The sequence below is a fragment of the Peromyscus maniculatus genome, chromosome 20 (genome assembly GCF_049852395.1).
Source record: "Peromyscus maniculatus bairdii isolate BWxNUB_F1_BW_parent chromosome 20, HU_Pman_BW_mat_3.1, whole genome shotgun sequence".
Lineage (NCBI taxonomy): Eukaryota > Metazoa > Chordata > Mammalia > Rodentia > Cricetidae > Peromyscus > Peromyscus maniculatus.
Window position 1 is genome coordinate 86959 of NC_134871.1, and position 24893 is coordinate 111851.

Sequence of the window (24893 nt, forward strand, 5' to 3'; positions counted from 1 at the left end):
TCTTTACCTATTTGTACTGGGTTCAACAACACAACACTAGGTTCTATGAAAGTGTGAAGTAAAGCCCTCTCCATTCTTATGAGAGTGAGGTGGATTTCAGAAGCAGATTAAACAGAAGCAGGTGTGAATTTCACTGAGTCCTGTTAATCCCACAATATTGCATCTACTACTGGGTGTCTGTTTTCTTTCTTAGATTTAGGTATTTTAGAAAGTGGATTATATGGGTATAGTATTTGTGCAAACTTAACTTTATAGTGTTCACAGTTTAGGCCCCCACAGTTTTTAGTCTGTGGGGATTTATGTGATGTTGTATGTGTCTTTGAGAAAGGGTGTCACTATGTAACACTGGCTGGTCACATTGGCTTTAAACTCACAAACTTCTTTCTGCTTCTACCTTTGCCTCTAAGTGCTGGGACTAAAGGTGTGTGCCACTATACCTAGCAATATCTTCAGTATTTGAATGATGTCTTAGTGAATATCTATTCCCAAGTATTCGTTAACTTTTGAATTATTTTCTTAAGGCATGTTTTTCTATGAGGAATTAAAAGTTCAAGAATGTCAATGCTTTTGTGATTTTGGTACATACTACCATTAATTTAGAAGTATTGTGGTGGTTTATGTTTCTATTGATATCTGTATGAGAGTCATTACCATTTCATCACTGGTGGTATTAAAAAGTATTTATATTAAAAACCTTTCCTATATCAAAGTGAAACCAGAATCTCAAAATTATGTTCTATGATTTCTAGTGAGCTTCAAGATGTTAAAATGTAAACTTGATTTTGTTTTTCTCTAGGGAATTAATATTTTGGCCTTAACTTGTTTGTGATGTTAAGATATGGACTTGATCTTAGGAAAATAACCCTTTCCTCCATGGAATGACTTTGTGTCAGGCATTTGGTCATAGCAATGATTGAAGTAACTAACAGTGCCTGTGCAATGGACTCTTCTTGTGGGAAGTAACTAACACTGTGCCTGTACATCAGGACATTTCCCATGTGAAGTAACTAACAGTACCCGTGCGCCCGGACTCTTCCTGTGTGAAGTTACTATCACAGTGCCTGTGCATCTGGACTCTTCTGTCTTGCAGATCTACAGCCATGTGTTACATCCAGCACATTTACCAGAAGGTGAGTGAATAGTTCCAACCTCATTTCCTAACAATCTTTAACCAGACTTGTTCAGCTGGTTTTCTGTTTCCTGTTTTCTGTTTCTCTGATCCAGGAGAGCCTTCCAGGTACACCTTCAGATGCTCTCTGGTGCTGATCCATAGGTGTTTGGATGGTGGATTTAAACACTAGTCTGTGCTCAGAGCTTAGTTCCTAGAGAGAAGAGTTTATGCCTGTGCTTACATGTTCAGAGTATTGCATTGAAAACTGATTGAGACCTGTTAAAATGAAAGGAACACAGTGAAGAGAATCACATTGGTTTGGTCCTGTCGTTTGTACAAACTGTACTTGAATCAGAAGGTCCAAGGGTTGAGAGAAGCCACATTCAATTGCACTTTCTCTAGAGGAGGAAAACCTGTTTCAACCTGGTAAGTGTTGATGGGGATGAAGGAGTGAGTAAGGAGAGAAGGCTGTATGGTCAGAGACAGTCATTCAGGCTGGTTGTGAATTGAGTTGATGGGTGGTTACTATGTAATGTGACCTGTGGGGAAGGAAGCATTCCTTCCCTAAGTTCTCCCTAAGAGTGTTAGTGGGGTGCTTACAAGAGTGTGTAGGATAAAGGCAGGGTCTCTAATACATCTTTGTTTAGGTTTCGTGTTGGAGACATATTTGAAAATGGTCACGTGTACTTGTGCATGATCAGGGACAATTCTTGTCTTATTATTAAGGTGCTGAGGTAAGTGTTGTGGTCCACAGAGGTTTCCTAGTGAGATCTGAGCTTGCTTACATGGCAGGGCTGCATAAGGGAATGCATTGACCACATGTGTGGTTACCAGATGTTTGGAAGGGTCTGCACTTGGCTGCACCATGTGGTATGCTTTGATCTAGCAAGGGGGAGGTCTTTTGCTCCACCCTTTGACATTCCTTTAAAATCCCTTTAGCAGACAGAAGAGGCTGGTGGGTTTTGACCCAGGCTCTCCTGAGGATATCCTATGTTTCTACCTATCTCTCTCCCCTCTGTATTTCTATCTAAATATTTTTCATTTCTCTCTACTTAAGAGTGCCCTGGGGAAAAAGTGGGAGCAGGTCTCCCACAGGTACGAATTTATTTTCTTTCTCTACTTTGTGATGGCTCTCAGGGAAACAGCACCACCTCCATCATGTTGCCCAATGTAGAAACCTCTCCACTCCTCTGTCTTTCTGATGACCCACATAGAAACTTTTATTGTTATTATTTGATTCTGTAGCAATCTTGAGTCATCATCCAATTGCAAGCTTCAAATATTTCTTATTTGAATTTTGCTATGAACACCTTCAGATGTAAGTCACAGTCTTTGCTGTTGGAATTTTTATGCTTAGGAATTTTTCCATGTCACAAATCTACTTAGGTCATTCTTTGCCTTAATTATGTTCTCTTTTGCTCATTAGTAGTACAGTTGGCCTTATGAATTCATGGATCCTGCAGCTGTAGATTTAACTGACTATTGACTGATCATATTCAGAAAACGACTTAGGGAGATGGTTTATCAGGTACAGCACTTGCCAGTAAGTGTGAGAGTAAGACTTCTAATCCCCAGAACCCAAATAAAGCCCAGTGGGCAAGGTGCCCCCTGCAACTTCAGCATCCAGAAGGTATAGATAGGAGATCTCTGGGCCAAGCTCGCTGGTCAGAATAGCTGAAATGGGTAGCTCCTGGGTCAGCAAACGACTATGCCTCACTAGGGAAGATGGAGCATGATTGACAGAGCCACTCAATAACAACCACTGATTTTCATATGCACACATGTGTACATACTTTGACGCAAATATGAACCTCTATGCATCTAAGCATGCATTCATACTTATAGGTACATGTACCACATAGACACACATACATATGTCAAAAAGGAAAACATTTAGGGGCTGGAGAATCAGTTCAGCAGTTAAAAGCATTTGATGCTTTTCCAAATGACCCCAGTTCATTTCCCAGCACCCACAATGGATGGATCACAATCATCTGTAACTCAAATTCTAGAAGATCTCGTGCCCTTCTCTGGCCTCTATGGGCACCCATATGTGGCACATACACAGACATACATTAAATAAAAATGAAATATTTTAAAAAGAAAATATTCAGAGGCCTTGCATCTGAATAGAACATGTTCAGACTCTGTTTTGCATGTGCAGGTATTCTGCAACAACTGTGTATGTGGTTTGTCTATTGCCATGTTTTGAATGTGAAATGTCCCCTGCCCCCAGGTTATGTTGAATGTGTGGGCTCCTGCTACTGTCACTATTTTGGGAGTCCTGTGAAAATTTTATAAAGAGGGTTTAGCTAGAGGAAATATAACACTGGGAACATGAACTTGGGACTATATTTCCCTTTCTTGTATGACTCTCTGCTTCTTGCCTGCCAAGAAATTAACTATTATCTCCTCTATGTTCTCCTGCCACCATAATGTTTAGTCAAAATGCACAGGGCTAAAGTGATTGTGGACTGAGCCTTCTGGAACCCTGTGTCAAAATAAACCTCTCCTCCATTAGGTTGTTTCATCAGATATTTCTTTCACAGCAACTTAAAAATGGTACTAATAAATATCATTTTATGTGCTCTAGAAACCATTTAAATGATATGGGAGGAGTGTGTTGTCATATGGAAAGACACTTGAACATCTGCAGATTATGATTATCAGCCTAGAAATCTCCAACTATCTAGAGTTGTGGGAGATCAGCTCCTACATTCATGACAGGGTACTCTTTTTTTTTTTTCAATACAGGGTTTCTCTGTGTAGCTTTGCGCCTTTCCTGGAGCTCACTTGGTAGCCCAGGTTAGCCTCAAACTCACAGAGATCCGCCTGGCTCTGCCTCCCGAGTGCTGAGATTAAAGGCGTGTGCCACCACCGCCCGGCATGACAGGGTATTCTTAAGGAGAGAGGGATGAGATATTAGATAGAAGGATAGATTGGAGAGAAACAGATAGAAACACAGGATAATCTTGGGAGGGCCTGGATCAATATCCACTGGCTCCTTCTGTCTCTTTTAAAGGGATATTTGTAGGAATGTCAAGGGGTGAAGCAAAAGACCTCCCCCTAGCTCAATCAAGGGCAGACCATTTCAATCACCTAGTGACCATGCACATGGTCAAGCAATCCTCTAATGCAGGATAAAGCAAGCTCAGACATTACTAGGAAACCTTTGTGGTCCTCCACAGTGCCCCCTTCTAGGTATAATAAAGCCCCTCCACCTCCCTTCAGATAGACTGTGCCTGTCTTAGGTTGTCCTTCTTAATTGATCTTTCTTACCCATCATGGAGACATACTTTGCATGAAGCATACTCATAGCTATCAAGAAGAAAGTTGTTCATCTTTGGCTACAAGCCTCTTGCAGGAGGAGGTACAGAGCTTAACTCAACTCTGACCTAGGTCCTTATGAAGAGCTTGTAAACATCGACAGCAATCTTTGTAGCTGCCACACCTCCCAGTAAAGGAGTAGAGGGTAATAAAGATGGAATATCCTGATTAGAATGGATCTACGGTGATTACAGCTGTCTTAGCTGCACCAACCCATATTCTAAATCAAAACTCTATCCTAACAGATGTTCTATAAAATTTTCAAGAGACTATTTTGATTCCCGGGAGAAAGAAGCCATTTCAAATCACTTCAAAGTATCCATTCAAGTAAACAAAAACTCATGCTAATTATAAAGACACTTTTAGCTGTTTAAATAGCTCATATAGCAGTAGAATTTCTGTATAAACTAACTTGATTGTGGAAGGCTTACTCCTCTGTGTGAGGCCTAAAGTAAAGAGAGTACTTGAAAAAAGAGCTTTGTTAGAAAGATCCCCCCACCCCCAATAGATCTCCTGCTTGTTTTTACTTGTCCCTTTTCTCAAGATGCAGAGTCCCTGGTATCTCAGCCACAGCTCAGTAGTCTGCTAACGGCTCTCTGCTCTGTGAGTAGGGACATGTGTCCCTGTTTCTATACAGTCAATTTTTTCCTCAGCTTTTTTTCTTTTCTTTTCTTTTTTTTTTTTTTTGGTTTTTCAAGACAGGGTTTCTCTGTGTAGCTTTGTGCCTTTCCTGGATCTTGCTCTGTAGACCAGGCTGGCATCAAACTCACAGATCCGCCTGCCTCTGCCTCCCAAGTGCTGGGATTAAAGGCGTGAGCCACCACCGCCTGGCCCCTCAGCTTTTCTTATGCTGTCATTACTGCTAGGAGCTTAGACCTTGCCTCCCTCATTGCAGGGAGGGTTTCAAAACCTGCACTGCTACCTTCATGCCAGCAGCTTTTCCTCAGCTGTCATTCCACGTGTGTGTGTGTGTGTGTGTGTGTGTGTGTGTGTGTGTGTGTGTGTGCTGTCCCTGCTCAGCCCTTTGACTGCACTTTCCTGGGTGCCCTTCCTAGGGTCTAGCCACAGGAGATTTTGGCTAGGGTCCAAAGTATCTGCTGGCTTGAAGGGGAGATAGGACTAGCAGAGAGGATTTGCCCTATTCCAAGAGGTTTCTTGTTTTTTCTAGAGCAATTACAAGTGATTCTCCCATTCTGATAGATGTTCTTTCCAGAAGAATGCATTTTTGCTCTTACAGGAAGAAAAAAATCTGAGAAAGAAAGACCTGAAGAGCTTCCAGTATTTTAGAGAGAGATTACTAAGTTTTTCCCAAGAAAGCTTTCAGTTTTTGAGAGAAAGATTACTAAGTTTTTCCCAAGACTTCTGTTCCCTAAACTTTGGCTTCATGGCCAAGAGGAAACTAATTCTAATGGTAAAATGTGTTCATACAGTAACAATGTCAGAGGAGTAAAGAGTTTTATTTCACACATATCCACTTCAGGGAAACTTCTTTCCCTGCCACTCAAGACTCAGATCTAAGTTGTCCACAGGCCAAAAGCTTCCACAGGAATCTTTTTCTACCCATTTTCCTTATAGTACTTTTTCATTACTCCAATTCCTCTCAGGAGTTTGTGTTCATAGTCCCATAGGTGGAAAATCAAGGACATAGTTCTCTGTCTTGTTGCTTATCTTATCCTAAATTTTTCTTGTACTATATTCCTATATTCTACCTTATACTTTTTTTCCTTCTTATGCTCAGTTTTTCTACACTGTATTTCTACATTTTACCTTATATTTTTTCTTAATTTTTATAGATAGAAATTAGAGAGAGAGAAAAAAGAAAGAAAGCTTAGATAGAGAGAGAGAGAGATTCGCTGCAGCTCCACTTTTCAACTTTGGTATTCAGCTGCCTTACTTTCACTCTTGAGAATAAAATACCATTGCCTTTATGTTTAATTCATTATCAGGCATGTCCCCTTACACTCATGATGCCCCCCTCTCCTTTTGCCAAGTCCCTGGTCTCTGTTTGGGCACCACTTGTGGGAGACCAGCTCCCACATTTACAACAGGGTACTCTTGAGGAGAGAGGAGTAAGAGATATTAGATAGAAGAATAGAGGGGAGAGAAACAGAAACACAGGATAGCCTCAGTAGGGCCTGGATCAATATCCACCAGCTCCTTTTGTCTCTTCTAAAGGGCTATTTATAGGAATGCCAAGGGGTGGTGCAAAAGATCTCCCCCTAGCTCAGCCAAGTGTAGACCTTTCCAATCACCTAGTAACCATGCACATGGTCAAGCAATCCTCTATTGCAGCCCTGCTGGGTAAAGCAAGCTCAGATCTCACTAGAAAACTTTTGTGGGCCTCCACAGGAGTTATTATTGTATGCATTGACAATATATTCTATAATAATTAATATATTGTGGTAAAATATATAACATAAACTCTGCCTTCAACCGGTTAGAAAACATAGAAAAATGTACTGATCCAAACCTCACTAGTAGACCTGCAGTTTCTTCATCTTGTACAAATGAAGCATTAAGCTGATTGACTAACAATATTTCCTTTCTCTGTCCTCTGGTAGATAGCATTCTTGCACTCGCTGAGTCTTAGAGAATTTGAGATAATTCATATAAATAGATCCATGGTTGTTTACCCTTGAATGACATATACTTCAACATCCTTAAGATTTATCAAATTATTGATTTTGTGAACTTTCCTTTCCTTTAAGACTGAAAATAGTTTACAGTAAGATGTCATATTTTCCTTATCCTGTTGATGAACATTTAGAGTGTTTCTACATTTTGGTCTTTGTGACTAGTGCTGCAATGAACATGAGTGTGTTATTGTGTTGTTTCTAATCTTTATTATTATTATTATTTTGGCTTTTCAAGAGAAGGTTTCTCTGTATAGTCCTGGCTGTCCTGGAACTTGCTCTATAGACCAGGCTGGCCCCAAACTCACAGAGATTCACCTGTCTTGCTCCTTGAATGCTGGGATTACACCTGGTTTTCAATTCTATTAAATTTTTGGGAAATCTTGTTTATTTCTTTAGAGAAGTGTGGGAGCCCACAAGTGACTCAGTTTCCCGGTTTGAATGTGAAGTCTATTCTGAGTCAACAGAGTTCAGACTTGCTTGCACCAGGGTTGTAAGAAAGTCCTGATTAGCACATGGGAAGGACATACTATCTAGCTATATGCAGGCTGCTGATGCACATAAGAGGTACATCATGATAGAAAATGAAACTGCCTGCTCCTTGACTCAAGGACAAGATAGATAGTGGGTGAATGTCTGTGCTGTGCATTGTTCTACTTCTGTCCTTAAAGATTATATATAAGCTGGCTGTGAAATAAACTCAGGCACTTTACAGCATTGACTGGCAGTCCTCTTGACTCTGTTCTGCCTTCTTCATGGTCTCTACAATCCACACTCCTCCACCGATATATCCAGTCAACTTGTTGGCATATTTTGACAAAGAAGATAATATTTTACATTCCCACTGTGTACAGGGTTCCATTTTTTTAAACCTTAATACTAACAGTTATTGTCTTTATACTTTTTGGTAATAGCATCCTGACAGATATAATATCTCATTGTGATTTTGGTTAACATTTTTATGGTAAGTGGTGACATTGTGTTTTCATTGTCTATTTGGTTGTTTATATTTCTTTTTGATAGTACTGGGTCTTGAACCCAGGTCCTTATTCATGCCAGGGAAGGATTCTAATCTACTAGGCAAGGAACTGATGGTATTATCCAAGTAATTGGCACATTTATTTCTTTTGGTATTTATTGTTATTTTAAATTAGCATGAAATAATGGTTCCATTGTAGTAGCCTCGCACAGTATATGCTTTGTTTATGTTTACCCCATTAAGTTTTCTAGTTCTCCTGGCTTATCTCCACAGCCCCTATCTCACTGAAAAATTTCCCTTTTTGATCTCATACTTTATACATACATATTTTATGTGTATATATGTACATATTTATGTATATATATACATAAATATATGTACATATCCTTGTATATATTTGTGTATACTTATATGCATAAAATGTAGTATGTGTGTACGAGAGAGGCATACAATATCTGTATCTCTGTGCTTAATCTATTTCATTTGGGATGATGTTCCTGAATTCCATTCAGTACATGGTGTAATTTTACAGTTTATGGCTGAATAAAACTTAACCATGCATGTATACCACATTTTCTTTCTCTATTCATCTTTTTAAAAATTAATTATTAATTATTTTTATGTATATGGATGTTTTGTATGCATAGATTTACACTACATATATGCCTGGTGCCTGAGGAGGTCAAAGGAAGGCATAGGATCCCCTGAAACTGAGATTACAGTTGATTGTGAGCTGCTATATAAATGCTGGGAATTGAACCTGGGCCCTCCCCAAGAACAGACAGTGCTGTAAACATATAAGCCATCCCTCCAACTTCTGCCTTCATTTATCTTTTGATGGGCATCTAGGCTGAGTCTATATTTTGACTATCTGGAATAGTTCAAGGATAACTTGGATGTGTATATCTCTGCTGTGTGCTGACTTGGGGGCTCTCTCACACTTGGGTGGTTTATGAAAAATACCAGGAATCACTGCGAGTCAACTACACTCTTTCTCTTCTCAACTAAACTTTGCATTTCCTTCTGTCTGATACTAGCAACATGCCCCACTCATTTGACTGGGTTTGCAAGGATGTGGTCAAGAAACTTCAAGGAAAAGATTTGAATCCTGTCAAATGTCTGTCAGATGCAATGAAGTTCCGCCAGTTTGAGATACTGCAGACAGATCCTCAGTCACTGTTTTGGAAATCTGAAGATACTCCAGTTGGATATTCCCTCCTGCAGATCTTAGAGCCAAATTGTCCAGTCCCAGGTATGGTCAGCCAAGGGGCAGAGAAGTATAAAACTCAGTATTTTCAGTGGTGCAGCTTTCCAGAACCTATGAGGCCTGCAGACAAGGTAGCTAATGAGCCATCCTGTTTAAAGGCAAAGGACAAGGAACGTCCTTTAGGAATCCACTCATTTTCTGGGCCTTTCCTGGCATTTGGTCATATAATGCTTCCAAGAGCCTCTTTATATGGAGATATGATACCCATGTTCCAAAAAGTAATTGAGGTTCCTAAAACAACTTGTTCAAAGTCACACAGTTCGAACTGGTAGAACTAGTATCCAGACTGAGGTCAGTCTGTCTTCTGGTCCTAGGTATTCTTTTTCAGCCAACTTCTCCATGGCTGAAAACTGTTCTTGGAAAGATGATCTCAGGGTACGCCTAGACACTGCACATATGATACTATTCTTTTTTAGGATTAAGACCATGTTTGCATTGGTTCCGGAATTTGCCCTCTGTAGTAATTTATATTTCAGATATTAATTATTATTATATACTATACATATAATTATTAGGTAGCTTCTTGACTAAGGTTTAATTGAGGAGGGGAACTGACCTTGTATTTCCCATTCTCCAGAGCAGCTGTTCCACAGTGAATTCTTGGCTAAACTTCAGTTCCCTTTTCTCTTCAGAGCCTGAAGTGTCAGCTCCCATCCCCCTGAAACACACTCTATCCTGGAAACTAAAGGCAAACACGGGTGTCAACGCCGCCATTGCAGAAGGAAGTGTGTCAGCAGAGTTTGGTCAGTCCTGTGGATACGACATCGAGGTTCGGTGTACTAGCATCCCAGATTCAAAACTGGAAAGTCTCCAAAACAGGTGAAAGAATAGGTCAGCAATGTTTCAGGATGTGTTGCTATAGGCAAAGGGGCATCAAGCAGGTTTGATGACAACTCACATTATTCTACTTTTTTTTATAAGTCACTGAAGTAATGGCTTAGCGTTCCCTAATAATACTCATTAATACAGTATTACCTTTACTGTTCTATTAATGTGATGGAGACAGAAAAACAAGATATACAGACAAAGGTTCTGATGTGGCAGAAGTTTCTGTTCATTGTATAGAGGATGGGCATGTAGTGAGGAAAGGATCATAGAAGTAAATTGGAAGAATATTGATTAAAATTTGATGAAAACTGTAACAGTCACTTTAATACCCCAGCACTTTGGGACTTAGTTGACTTCTAACACATCTCTTTTTTAACTTTATATTTTTATTTAATTTTTGCAATGAGCCAGTATAACATTATCATGTCCAAAATACAGGTGGAGAAATAGTGATTGAGGGAAATGAAGTAATTCATCCATCACACAGCCAAGGAGGAATAGAACCACTATTTAAACTCATCTGAGTATCATGCAAAGGCAAACACTGCTAGCCACTAAGCTGTCTGCTTGTGTCATAGAAATGTAGTTACGAATTCAGGTGTTTGTATTTAACCACTACAGTGAGACAGCTGATGCTGTCAGAGAAAGTTTCCAGTTCACCAAAATGTCAGACTTTCCAACTGTAAAGAGTAAGGCGGTGTCAAATGACATTGTAAACCAAGCATTCTGTATAGTCTGTGATGCAAACAGTGTCAAAAGATGCCACATACCATAATTGATACTCTAATATTGCTAAGTTCTTTTCTCTAGAAATTTCCTGAAATTCCATACTTCATATGTAATTGTTTTCAAAGGGCTAAGGTAACACTGTTGAGGATTTATATCACAAATATAGATTGGCCAGTTATTTACAGAGACTTTCAAAAGAGAGGTAACTTTTGGAAACAGGAGGGAACTCAAGTTCAGACAAGCCATTACAATGATTTTCTACCACATCTCTTTTGAGGTATAATTTAGAAATAGAAATGCATGTTTTATGTGCAGCATTTTCATGTCATATATGTATATAAATATAAGTCAGTAATAGAGTATCACTCCATCTGGTAACCATTATTTCAAATATTTCTTTATTATAATTATTTATATTCTCTCTCTCTCTCTCTCTCTCTCTCTCTCTCTCTCTCTCTCTGCATGTGTGTGCATGTGTGTGCACTCTCTTGCCATGGTTTAAATGTGGAAGTCAGAAGACAACTTGCAGGTGTCAGATCTCTTCCTTTGCTGTGTGTCTGAGAATCAAACTCAGGTTAGCACCCACCTCTATGTGCTGAGCTGTTCTGCCAGCTCAGGACCTGTTATTGTTATGACAAGAACATTTACTATCTACTGTCTTAGCAGAGGTCAAGCACATGTAACATGTAGTCAACTATAACTAAATTGGGCTGTAATGTGGCTCGTGGGATCTGATTCATGTCCTCATGCTTTTTGGCCAGCACTTTATAGACTGAGCCACATCCCAGCCTGAAGTTGACTCAGTCTCTTTAGCTCTTAAAGGCTGACTCATGCTTTCTGTTTGGGATTTTTCTCTCTCTCATGATTTGGTCTTTGTCTCTATGATATTAGCCATTTGGATCTTTTCATTCTTATGTTACACCTTCAGGAAACTGCTGGACCGGGAGCCATCATTTGTGAAGAATTGCCGGATGGGAAGGAAGGAACTGTATGTGGTGACAGAGGCCTTTGAAGTGACCAAGGATGCTGTGCTGGAAGACAGTAGCAGTGTAGACCTTTCAGGAAAAGTGGGCATCCCCCAGGTTGTCAAGGTATGGGACAGGGATGTGAAGAAAACATCGAGTGCATCCAGTTCACCCTTGCATGTAAAAGGTCTCTGGGGACCAGTTTCTAGGGGTCAGAGGGTGAGGTCCTTATTCTTCCCTGCTCGTATATAATGTGTGCTAACTCCTAATCTTAGATTGCATTCTTTTTTTAACATGATTTTTTTAATTGATTCTTTGAGAATTTCACATCATGTACCCAAATCTCACTCATTTCCCTGTCCTTCCAAATCTACCCTTCATCTTTGTAGCATCCCCAAAAAGGAAACTTAAAAAGAAATAATAAAGATAAAAAATAAAAAATGAAAAACACAAATACGAATATTAATTAAACAAACAAAACCCCCAAACTAAATTATAAAAATAAAAAATAAAAAACACAAATAAGAATATTAATTAAACAAACAAAAACCACAAACAAAAATGCAAACCAGTCAAACAAAACAACAACAAAAAACCACTTTGCTCTTCTGTCTTTTCTACCTCTAAATCACCTCTTCATTCATCTTGGTGGCATTGGGAGCCATGGTGTGTCATGCAGTACACTCTTTTCTTCAAACAGCTTTACTTGCAAATGTTCATTGTGTAGTGTATTGCTGGTCAGGTTCAAAGCCTCTGGCTTCTGGTACAGCATCAATACTGGCCCCTCACTGAAATTCCTGTCAGAATCCTGCAATTGCCCGGAGTCAGGAGTCATGGAGCTCCTGTGGCTATAGTTCCAAAGGACCAGTTCCTTCATGAGTTCCAGTAGGTCATAGATGAAGTGATGTTGAGGAGTGCCAATTCAGCTCTGGATGTGGGCATGGGTGGTAGCTGAGTTGGTCAATATAGACTATTGGGACCACACTCTTCAGGTAATGTGTGAAGCCAGTTCTCCCACACCCATGGTGAGGGGTGAAACCAGCTTTACCAAATTTTGGTAGAGGGAGCAGCACTCCCATGATGGACCAGGTCAGTGGGGGGCAGGGTCAGCTCTCTGGTGAGGGGGAGCTGGCTCTTCTTGGACCAGTGAGGGGCAGAGTTAGTCATTGAGCTCAGTTGCTTATGTCCTCATTTATAATGCTTTAATACATAGGATTAGCAAATATTGATAAATAAAAAATAGACATAATTGCTTGGTACTATGTTTTGTTTTGAGTAAATGATAGTTTGCTGCAGAAATAGAAATGTGAGGATTCTGTATTATTTGCACACCAAGTTTCATGGCTCGAAAAACATAGGAATACCTCAATTAAACTGCTGCTGTTAATCTATTCTATGATCATTTGATAACAAATATTTTTTGAGATAAGGTCTTAATATAGTCTAGACTGTCTTCAAACTGGCTATGGAGCTGAGGCTGACCCTGAACTCCTGGTCTTCCTGTATCTATTTTTTTCTTTTCTTCTTCTTCTTCTTCTTCTTCTTCTTCTTCTTCTTCTTCTTCTTCTTCTTCTTCTTCTTCTTCTTCTTCTTCTTCTTCTTTCTGAGTTAGAATTTCTCTGTGGAATAGTCCTGACTGTTCTAGAACTCACTCTGTAGACCAGGCTTGCCTTGAACTCACAGAGATCCACCTGGCTCTGCCTCTTGAGTGCTGGGATTAAAGGTGTGCTGGGATTAAATACCACCACCTGGCTGTTTCCCCTTGCCAAATAATGTGAGATTACAGGTACATCCACTATGCCTGACATTGAAAAGAAGTGTTTGAAGGGGCAAGATTTAAATACCTTTAAGCACATGCAATTTACAAAATCTACTCACCGCAAACAAGCATATTTAAAAATTAGCATAAAATTAATTTATTAGATTAAATTGGGAATATTACCTATCTCCTCCCTTCTGTATTCCTTAATAGTTTAATTAAATTTATTTTTTGATAATTTGATATATATCATGCATTCTGATTACTCTTACCCTGGTCTCTTTTACCTTCCTTCCACACTCAGCAACCCACCCTCCTACTTCCAAGTCTCTTTTCCCCAATCAAGTCTTTCTGTTTTGTTCTACAACCCACTGAGTTTGAGAACTCTGTGTGAGCATGGTTGCACAACTGTCCACTGGAGCATGAGAACTCCATTGACTTCAGCTCCTGGTGCCTAAGGACCACAGCAGAACCATGGAAGACTTCCACAGACTTTTGAATGTCTGCAGTGAGTCCTTGCTAACTCCATGGATGGTTTGTTCCTGTGTTCAGAAGCTGCACCCAGCTCTAACTGAGCTAGGATCTCTTCTGACACCTCATTTTCACATCAACACCGAGTGGTCCCAAGACCGAATCTTAAGCATCATTCAGGTGGTCCAAAAACTGACAATTGGGTTAATAGCAAATAGGCAAAAATGCCAATACAACAAACAAATATGGATATTAACAGATAGCCATACTAAAAACACTACCAGTAACCTAAACCTAACTCCAGTTGCCTCAGACTAATTTCAAAAACATAACACACACACACACACACACACACACACACACACACACACACACACACGCACGCACGTGCACACACACACGTGAGTGCGTGCATAACAAAAACAAACAAAACACCCCCCTCCAAAAAAACTCACCAATCCCCCCAAATGCAAATAAAAAGTCTCCTTGAAAAAACTAGTACTCCTGCAGTAATGTCCCTAGGAGAAAAGCAACTTTAGATGACACATAAGACAATGATTTCAAACATCAGTTATGAATAGTTTCAAGATCCTCAAAAAGATATGAATAAATGCTAGGATGAAGACTGAAAAAAACAGTTGAATGAAATAAGGAATTTGATAAAGAGCATTTTTAAAGAAAACCCAAATTGAAATAAACTTGAAATGAAAAAATTCCAAAAGTTAAGAAGCTTAGTGGAAAGTCTCAGCAAGAGAATGGATCAAGTGAAAGAGCTTGAAGTCAAGAAACAGGAATTTGATCAATTACAGCTGATGACAGACCCCATAAACATAATGTCTTAGTTAGGGCTTCTGTTAATTCTACAAAACACCATGACCAAATGCAAGTTGAGGATGAAGGTTTTATTGGGCTTACACTTCAACATTGCTGTTCATCACTGAAGGAAGACGGGACAGGAACTCAAGTAGGAACTGATACAGAAGCCATGAAGGGGAACTGATTACTGACTTGCTCCCACAACTTGCTAAGCCCACCTTCTAATAGAATCCAGGACCAACAGCCCAGGGATGGCACCACCTACCATCGTCTGAGCCCTCCCTCATTGATTATGAAATAATAAAATGCCTTACAACTGGATCTCAAGGAGCCATTTCCTCAGCTGAGGCTCCTTCCTCTCTGATGATTCTAACTTGCGTCAAGTTGACACACAATACCACCCAGTAGCATAACATGCAGGAATTCTTGGACACTATAAAAAGACCAAATCTATAAAATATGTATAGAAGAAGGAGAAGAGACCCAGAACAAAGGCACAGGAGATATTTTCATCAAAATCATGGAAGAAGATGTTCCAAATCTAGGGAAAGAGATGCCTATTGAGATGCAAGAGGCACATAGAACACTAACTAGATAGAATCAGAAAAGGGACTCCCTGTATCATGTAAAAGTAGAAACACTAAATGTACAGAACAAAGAAAGGATATTGAAAACCACAAGAGAGGAAGACCAAGTCACATATAAAGGCAGGCTCATCAAAATAACACCAGATTTCTCAATGTTGACTTTAAAATCAAGAAGAGTTCAGATTAATATTCTGCAAGTCCTAAAAGAATACAGACAGTCTGGACAACTATACCCAGCAAAACTGTCAACTATAGTCAAAGGAGAAATGCAATTTCACAATAAAGCATGTGAAAGGAATTTATGACCATCAGGCCAGCCCTACAGAGGAAACTAAAAAGAATATTTCTGCTCCAAAAAAGGGATAAGAATATCCAGGCAGTGACAGCAAAAATTAACAGTGCTAATTAAAGTGTCAGTGATTAAACAAAAGACAGCAAACACCATAAAAATAAACAAAATGACAGAATCAATAAACTTTGAACATTAGTGATTTCAACTCCCTAATAAAAGACACAGACTAGCAGACTGGACTAAGAAACAGGATCTATTTTGCTGTCTCCAAGGAACAAACTCAACCACAGAGGTGGAAACTACATTAGAGTGAAGGTTGGACAAAGGTATTCAGAGCAAAGGGAAGTAGACTAACAGGAAATGTTATAGTAAATCCAAACAAATAGAATTCAATAAAAAAAAATTAGAAGAAATAATGTCATTCCATACTGACTAAGACATCAATCTATCAAGATGACATTATAATATTAAACACATTTGTACCAAACATGGGTCCACACAGCTTCATAATGCAAATACTTCTATATGTAAAGCAACAGATTAACCTTAATGGTAGGTGACTGTAGCCAGAAGTTTCTCCAGTCCTGCCAAGCCTCCAGGTCTGGATGAATCTCTTCCATCTGAGCTCTCCCAGCCAGTTAGAAAATCATCACTCAGAGGCTTAATATTAATTAAAAACTGTATATCCTATGGCTTTTCTTTTCTCTTTTTTCAAGACAGAGTTTTTCTGTGAAACAGTCCTGGCTGTTATGGAACTCACTCTGTAGACCAGGTTGGCCTTTAATTCACAGAAATCCATCTGCCTCTGCTGTACAAGTGCTAGGATTAAAGGTGTGCATCAACACTTCCCAGCTTCGAGCCTAGCACTCTATCTCCTTCAAAATGTAGACTAAGTGCAATTAAGGATGACTTTGGGTATCAAGGTTTTCAAGCATGTAACTCTCAGCTCCCCAGAAGGTAATCAGTAACAGAACAGAAAAGACAGAAGACATCACACTGACTGATAGAGACAAGATCTGGAATGAGGAGAAGCAGTCTTGCTCAACAACTGACAGAGAGTACACACCTACACAAAACCCTGATGTGAATATGGGTGGAACAGCAAGCATTGAGGGCTGAGTAGGAGAATGAGACTCTTAACTCAGATGGAGACAGCAAACCATACACCTAGTTTTCGAAAATTAAGACATAGTAATAGGGCTCGTTGTATGGCTCAGTGGTAACTACTAGCCTGGCATTCATGGTTGCTCTGGGTTCAATCATCAGGTTTCTCTGGGAACACCTCCCAAATTTCAATGCAGGTACTATTGTTATAGAAGTGGGAGAGGCAGTAACTGAACATGGAGACCAGGAGGAAGGGGAAGTGAGAGACTGCTAGTGTTTTCTCATGAGCTTTCTAGATTTATTTGACTTTTAAATTACAGGTATATGTTGCCTTGATTGAAAGAAACATGATTTTTTCCTTTTATTTTATTTTACAATACCATTCAGTTCTACATATCAGCCACAGATTCCCTTATTCTCCCCCCTCCTGCCCCCCTCCTCTTCTCCCCAGCGTGCCCCCCCATTCCCACCTCCTCCAGGGCAAAGCCTTCCCTGAGGACTGAGATTGACCTGGTAGACTCAGTCCAGGCAGGTCCAGTCCCCTCCTTCCAGACTGAGCCAAGCATCCCTGCATCAGCCCCAGGTTTCAAACAGCCAACTCATGCAATGGGCACAGGACCTGGTACCATTCCCTAGATGTATCCCAAACAGATCAAGCCAATCAACTGTCTCACCTATTCAGAGGGCCTGATCCAGTTGGGGGCCCCTCAGCCTTTGGTTCATAGTTCATGTGTTTCCATTCGTTTGGCTATTTGTCCCTGTGCTTTATTCAACCTTGGTTTCAACAATTCTCGCTCATATAAACCCTCCTCTTTCTCACTAATTAGACTCCTGGAGCTCCACCCGGGGCCTAGCCGTGGATCTCTGCATCCAGATTCCCCAGTCCTTGGATGGGGTTTCTGGCGAGACTATTAGGGTGTTTCGCCATCCCATCACCAGAGTAGGTCAATTCCAGCTGTCTCTTGACCATTTTTAGCAGTCTATTGTGGGGGTATCTTTGTGGATTTCTGTGGGGCTCTCTAGCACTTTGTTTCTTCCTATTCTCACGTGGTCTTCATTTACCATGGTCTCCTATTCCTTGTTCTCCCTCTCTGTTCTTGATCCAGCTGGGATCTCCCGCTCCCACAGGCTCTCTTTCCCTCGACCCTCACCCTTCATTAATCCCATTCATGTCCAGGTTGTTCATGTAGATCTCAACCATTTCTCCGTCATTGGGTGATCCTCGTGTCTTTCTTGGGGTCCTGATTTCCAGGACCCTGGTGATGTGAGTAGCAGTCCAGTCATCCTTGTTTAACCTCTAGTATCCTCCTATGAGTGAGTACATACCATATTTGTCTTTCTGATTCTGGGTTACCTCACTCAGGATGATTTTTTCTAGATCCATCTATTTGCCTGCAAACCTCATGATGTCATTGTTTTTCTCTGCTGAGTAGTATTCCATTGTGTATATGTGCCACAATTTATTTATCCATTCTTCAGTTAAAGGGTATCTAGGTTGTTTCCAGTTTTTGGCTATTACAAACAATGCTGATATGAACATAGCTGAGCAAGTGCTCTTGTGGTATGATTGAGCATTTCTTGGGTATATGCCCAAGAGTGGTATAGTTGGATCTTGGGGGAGATTGATTCCCAATTTTCTAAGAAACCGCCATATTGATTTCCAAAGTGGTTGTACAAGCTTGCATTCCCACCAGCAGTGGAGGAGAGTTCCCCGAGTTCCACATCCTCTCCAGCATAAAGTGTCTTCAGTGTTTTTGATCTTAGCCATTCTGACAGGTGTAAGGTGGTATCTCAGAGTTGTTTTCATTTGCATTTCCCTGATGATTAGGGATGTTGAGTAATTCCTTAAATGTCTTTCAGCCATTTGAGTTTCCTCTGTTGAGAATTCTCTGTTTAGTTCTATAGCCCATTTCTTAATTGGACTGTTGGTCATTTTGATGTCTAATTTCTTGAGTTCCTTATATATTCTGGATATCAGTCCTCTGTCAGATGTGGGGTTGGTGAAGACCTTTTCCTATTCTGTAGACTGTCGCTTGGCCTTGTTGACCATATCCTTTGCTCTACAAAAGCTTCTCACTTTCAAGAGGTCCCATTGATTGATTGTTTCTCTCAGTGTCTGTGCTACTGGTGTTATATTTAGGAAGTGATCTCCTATGCCAATGCGTTCAAGACTACTTCCTACTTTCTCTTCTAGCAGGTTCAGAGTAACTGGATTTATGTTGAGGTCCTTGATCCACTTGGACTTAAGTTTTGTGCACGGTGACAGATATGGATCTATTTGCAGCCTTCTACATGCTGATATTCAGTTATGGCAGCACCATTTGTTGAAGATGCTTTCTTTTTTCCATTGTACTTTTGGCTTCTTTGTCGAACATTATATGTTCATAGGTGTGCGGGTTAATATCAGGGTCTTCAATTCGATTCCATTGGTCCACATGTCAGTTTTATGCTTGGTAAAAACAATATCAAGCTGTTTTTATTACTGTAGCTCTATAGTAGAGCTTGAAGTCAGGTATCGTGATGCCTCCAGAGGTTGTTTTATTGTACAGGATTCTTTTGGCTATCCTGGGTTTTTTGTTTTTCCATATGAAGCTGAGTATTATTCTTTCCAGGTCTGTGAAGAATTGTGTTGGTATTTTGATGGGGGATTGCATTGAATCTGTAGATTACTTTTGATAAAATTGCCATTTTTACTATGTTGGTCCTGCCTATCAATGAGCATGGGAGATCTTTCCATTTTCTGACATCTTCTTCACTTTCTTTTTTTCAGGGACTTAAAGTTCTTGTCATATAGGTCCTTCACTTGCTTGGTTAGTGTTACCCCAAGGTATTTTATGTTATTTGTGGCTATTGTAAAGAGTGATGTATCTCTGATTTCCTTCTCAGCTTCTTTGTCCATTGTATATAGGAGGGCTACTGATTTTTTTGAGTTGATCTTGTATCCTGCTATGTTGCTGAATGTGTTTATAAGCTTTTTCAGTTCCTTGGTGGAATCTTTGGGGTCACTCAAGTATACTATCATGTCATCTGCAAATAGGGAAAGCTTGACTTCTTCCTTTCCAATTTGTATCCCCTTAATCTCCTTATGTTGTTTTATTGCTCTGGCTACAACTTCAAGTACTATATTGAATAAGTATGAGGAGAGCGAACAGCCTTGCCTCGTTCCTGATTTCAGTGGAATTGTTTTGAGTTTCTCTCCATTTAATTTGATGTTGTCTGTTGGCTTACTGTAAATTGCCTTTATTATGTTTAGGTATGTTCCCTGTATCCCAAGACTTTTATCATGAAGGGGTGTTGGATTTTGTCAAATGCTTTTTCTGCATCTAGTGAGATGATCATGTGTTTTTTTTCTTTGAGTTTGTTTATATGGTGTATTACATTGACTGACTTTCGTATGTTGAACCACCCTTGCATCCCTGGGATGAAGCCTACTTGATCATGGTGGATAATTGTTTTGATGTGTTCTTGGAGTCTGTTTGCCAGTATTTTATTGAGTATTTTTGCATCAATGTTCATGAGGGAGATCGGTTTGTAGTTCTCTTTCTTTGTTATATCCTTATTTGGTTTATGAATCAGGGTAATTGTAGCCTCATTGAAGGAGTTTGGTAACGTTCCTTCTGTTTCTACTGTGTGGAACATTTTAGAGAGTATTGGTATTAACTCTTCTTTGAAGATCTGGTAGAATTCTGTGCTGAAACCATCTGATCCTGGGCTTTTTTTGGTTGGGAGACTTTTAATGACTGTTTCTATTTCTTTAGGGGTTATTGGACTATTTAAATAGTTTATCCTGTCTTGATTTAACTTAGGTATGTGGTACTTATCCAGAAAATTGTCCATTTCTTTTATGTTTTCCAGTTTTGTGGAGTAGTGGTTTTTGAAATATGACCTGATAATTCTCTGAATTTCCTCAATGTCTGTTGTTATGTCTCCCTTTTAATTTCTGATTTTGTTGATTTGGATTCTCTCTCTCTGTCTTTGGTTAGTTTGGATAAGGGCTTGTTTATCTTGTTGATTTTCTCAAAGAACCAACTCTTTGTTTCATTAATTTTTGTATTGTTCTCTTAGTTTCTATTTTATTGATTTCACCTCGCACTTTGATAATTTCCTGGCGTCTATTCTTCCTGGGAGACTTTGCTTTTTCTTGTTCTAGAGCTTTCAGGTGTGCTGTTAAGTCACTAGTGTGAGATTTCTCCAACTTCTTTATGTGGGCATTTAGTGCTATGAATTTCCCTTTTAGCACTGCCTTCATAGTATCCCATAAGTTTGGGTATGTGGTGTCATCATTTTCATTGATCTCTAGGAAGTCTTTAATTTCTTTCTTTATTTCTTCCTTAACCCATTGGTGATTCAGTTGAGCATTATTCAGTTTCCATGAGATTGTAGGTTTTCTATAGTTTTTGTTGTTGAAATCTAACTTTAAATCATGGTGGTCTGGTAGAACACAGGAGGTTATTCCAATTGTTTTGTATCTGTTTTGTGGCCAACTATGTGGTCAATTTTCAAGAAAGTTCCATGGGTGCTGAGAAGAAGGTATATTCTTTTTTGTTAGGATGGAATGTTCTGTAGATATCTATTAGGTCCATTTGGGTCATGACATCAGCTAAGTCCTTTATTTCTCTGTTAAGTTTCAATTTGGGAGATCTGTCCAGTGGTGAAAGTGGGGTGTTGAGATCTCCCACTATTAATGTGTGGGGTTTTATATGTGGTTTAAGCTTTAGTAATGTTTCTTTTACATATGTGGGTGCCCTTGTGTTTGGGGCATAAATGTTCAGAATTGAAACTTCATTTTGGTGGATCTTTCCTGTGATGAGTATGTAATGCCCTTCTTGATCTCTTTTGATTGATTTTAGTTTGAAGTCTATTTTGCTGGATATCAGGATGGCTACACCCGCTTGTTTCTTAAGATCGTTTGATTAGAAAGTCTTTTCCCAGCCTTTTATTCTTAGGTAGTGTCTGTTTTTTAAATTGAGATGTGTTTCTTGTATGCAGCAGAAAGATGGGTCCTGCTTTTGTATCTATTCTGTAAGCCTATGTCTTTTTATAGGTGAATTAATTCCATTGATATTAAGGGATATTAATGACCAGTGATTGTTCATCCCTGTTATTTTTTGGTAGTGTGTGTGTACTTCTCTTCTTTCGGGTTTACTGCTGTGGTTTTATCTATTGCCTGTGTTTTCGAGTGTGTATCAGACTTCCTTCGGTTGGAATTTTCCTTCTAGTGCTTTCTGTAGGGCTGGGTTTTTGGATAAGTATTGTTTAATCTGGCTTTGTCTTGGAATGTCTTGTTCATTCCGTCTATGATGATTGAAAGTTTTCCTGGGTATATTAGTCTGGGCTGACATCCATAGTCTCTTAGTGTCTGCATTACATCTGTCCAGGTCCTTCTGGCTTTCAAAATTTCCATTGAGAAATTGGGTGTTATTCTGATGGGTTCACCTTTATAAGTCACTTGGCCTTTTTCCTTTGCTGCTCTTAATATTCTTTCTTTATTCTGTACATTTAGTTGGTTAATTATTATGTGGCGAGGAGACTTTTTTGGGGGTATAGTCTGTTTGGTGTTCTATAGGCTTCTTGTATCTTCATAGGCATTTCCTTCTTTAAGTTGGGAAAGTTTTCTTCTATGATTTTGTTGAATATATTTTCTGTGCCTTTGAGTTGGTATTCTTCTCCTTCTTTTATTCCTATTATTCATAGGTTTGGTCTTTTCATGGTGTCCCAAATTTCTTGGACATTTTGGTTCATGATTTTGTTGGCTTTAGTGTTTTCTTTGACTGATGAATCTATTTCTTCTACTGTATCTTCAACTCCAGAGATCTTCTCTTCCATCGCTTGCATTCTGTTGGTTATACTTGCATCTGAAGTTTCTGATTGTTTACTCAGATTTTCTATTTCCAGCATTCCCTCTGTTTGTGTCTTCTTCATTTTTTCTATTTCCCTTTTCAGGTCTTGGACTGTTTCCTTTATTTGTTTCATTGCTTTTTCATGATTTTCTTTTAGTACTTTATTGTTTTCTTTCATACTTTATTGTTTCCTTCTAGGACTTTATTGTTTTCTTCCAGGACTTTATTGTTTTCTTCTAATTTGCTTGCTCTTTCCTCTAGTTGTTTATAGCGTTCTTCCCATTTTTTGTCTTTTCCTCTACACAAGCCTCTACCTTCTTCATGATGTTATTCATAAGGCTGTTTTCTTCTGCTTCTTCCAATTTTTGATGTTCAGGTCTATATGTTGGAGGCAGGCTAGGTTCTGGTGACGCTGTGTTGCTCTTCATTTTGTTGTATGTACTTCTGCCTTGACGTCTGCCCATCTTCTTGTGGTTCGTTCTTGGTCTTATCAGCGCACTTGATTCAGACAGAGCTGACAGATTCAGGAAGTCTCTCTCTCTTGTCCATATGGGAGCTCTCTTGTCCAAATGGGAACTCCAGGGCAGGATTGGAGCTCTTGTTCAGACAGGAAGTCCAGGGCAGGATGGGCGCTCTTGTCCAGAAGGGAAGTCCCGGGTAGTGTGGGCGCTCTTGTCCAGAAGAGAAGTCAGGGGCAGGATGGGAGCTCTTGTCCAGAAGGGAAGTCTGGGGCAGGATGGGAGCCCTCTCTGGTCCAGAAGGGAAGACTGGGGCAGGATGGGAGCTGGGGGCCGGGTTCTAAGTCTCAAGAAGTGGCTGGGGTCTTGGGCAGATGGGTGTGGGGGCAGGGCGTGGAGCTTGCAGGGTCTGCCGGGGGTCTTGGAGAAGGGGATCCTTCCTGGTGGGGCTAGAAGGGAACCTGCCTGGTGGCCAGAACCTGGGGCCAAGTTGGGGAGGTATTCCCTGGAGTGGCTGGTGCCCAGGGATGGGGTCCGGGCTGAGCCAGGACACTCACCTCTGGTCCAGAAGGGAAGTCCGGGGCAAGATGGATGATTTTTAAGAGACAAAGAGCTATAAACTCCTAGGAATGTTTTGCCTCCTCAGGGTCAAGCCCAGGGACAGTGGCAAAAGGAGAGAATGGATTCAGTGCCTATCCTGAAGGGTGCAGTGGTGGCCTACAAGAAGAAGCAACTGGTCATTGAGAATAATACATGTGGTGAGCAGACTTGGGAGTAAGGTGGGTGTGGGATGTCTAGAGACCTGAACCTCCTCTTCTCTCCTGATTGTAGACCAGGAAGAATACTTTTTACTGTCCAAGTCACATGTGCCACCATCCTTAACCACCCCTAAAATGGCCAAGCTCAAATACCAGTAGCTGTAGGAAGAGATCCATCTTGGGGTACTTAAATGGAGATATCTTGAGCTGGATAAAGTCCAAGACCAATCCCAGTCATCTATAGTTATTCATTTCTAGCCAGTGAAGGTTCTGCAACTCTGAGAAGCTCAGCAGGGAATCCACAGACCCAACACATGATCTTTAAACCCATATTAACTTTGCATAAAATAATAGGAGCACGACACAAATGAAAATGTACATAGAAAAGGCTTAAACAACATAGCATAGGAGTTTTTCCATGGCTCTCACCTTGAAACATACACATACAGACACAGACATATGTACACACACACAGACACAGACACAGACACACACACACACACACAAACAAACACACACACACCACAATACATGTATGCATCCATGCAATCATACCCTTCCCTCATGGGTTCAGACTCTGCCCTGGGGCAGAGATGTCTGAATTAGGAATGGATATATGTGTTATGTGAGTGCCAGAACATAAGTAGGTTTCAGAGCTCCAAGGTCCTCCTCAATGTGGAGGGCAGCTCCTCAGAAAAGGGGGAATGCCTTTCATGTACAGGCATGCACACATATGTACAATCTCCCCCACCCCCAAAACATGTATCTTGTAAATTCTGGCCAAGGGAAAGTCTTGGAGTCAATCCTCTAGTTGCCAGCAATAAACTTTCTAGTATAGTACAGTATGGTGGTATTTTATTTGACTGAAATGTGATTTTCATTGTATGTTAATAAATAAAGTTGCCCAGGGGTCAGAGCTATTAGAGCCATAGCAAGAGCATGGTGGTGGTGGTGGTGGTGGTGGTGGCG

At 40.1% G+C, this 24893-nt stretch overlaps 1 protein-coding gene across 1 annotated transcript in view; it reads left to right on the forward strand.

Moving 5' to 3' along the window:
- The first annotated feature begins 1228 nt into the window (after positions 1–1228).
- The window catches only part of LOC102916344 (gasdermin-C-like), a 33361-nt gene continuing 9696 nt past the window's right edge, over positions 1229–24893 (forward strand). Inside the window, exons 1-5 of the mRNA XM_076555712.1 lie at positions 1229–1537; positions 9088–9302; positions 9950–10136; positions 11803–11965; positions 23813–23924. Of these exons, the coding sequence (XP_076411827.1) occupies positions 9092–9302; positions 9950–10136; positions 11803–11965; positions 23813–23924 (673 nt within the window). The 5' untranslated portion in view covers positions 1229–1537; positions 9088–9091. The remainder of the gene's footprint in view (positions 1538–9087; positions 9303–9949; positions 10137–11802; positions 11966–23812; positions 23925–24893) is intronic.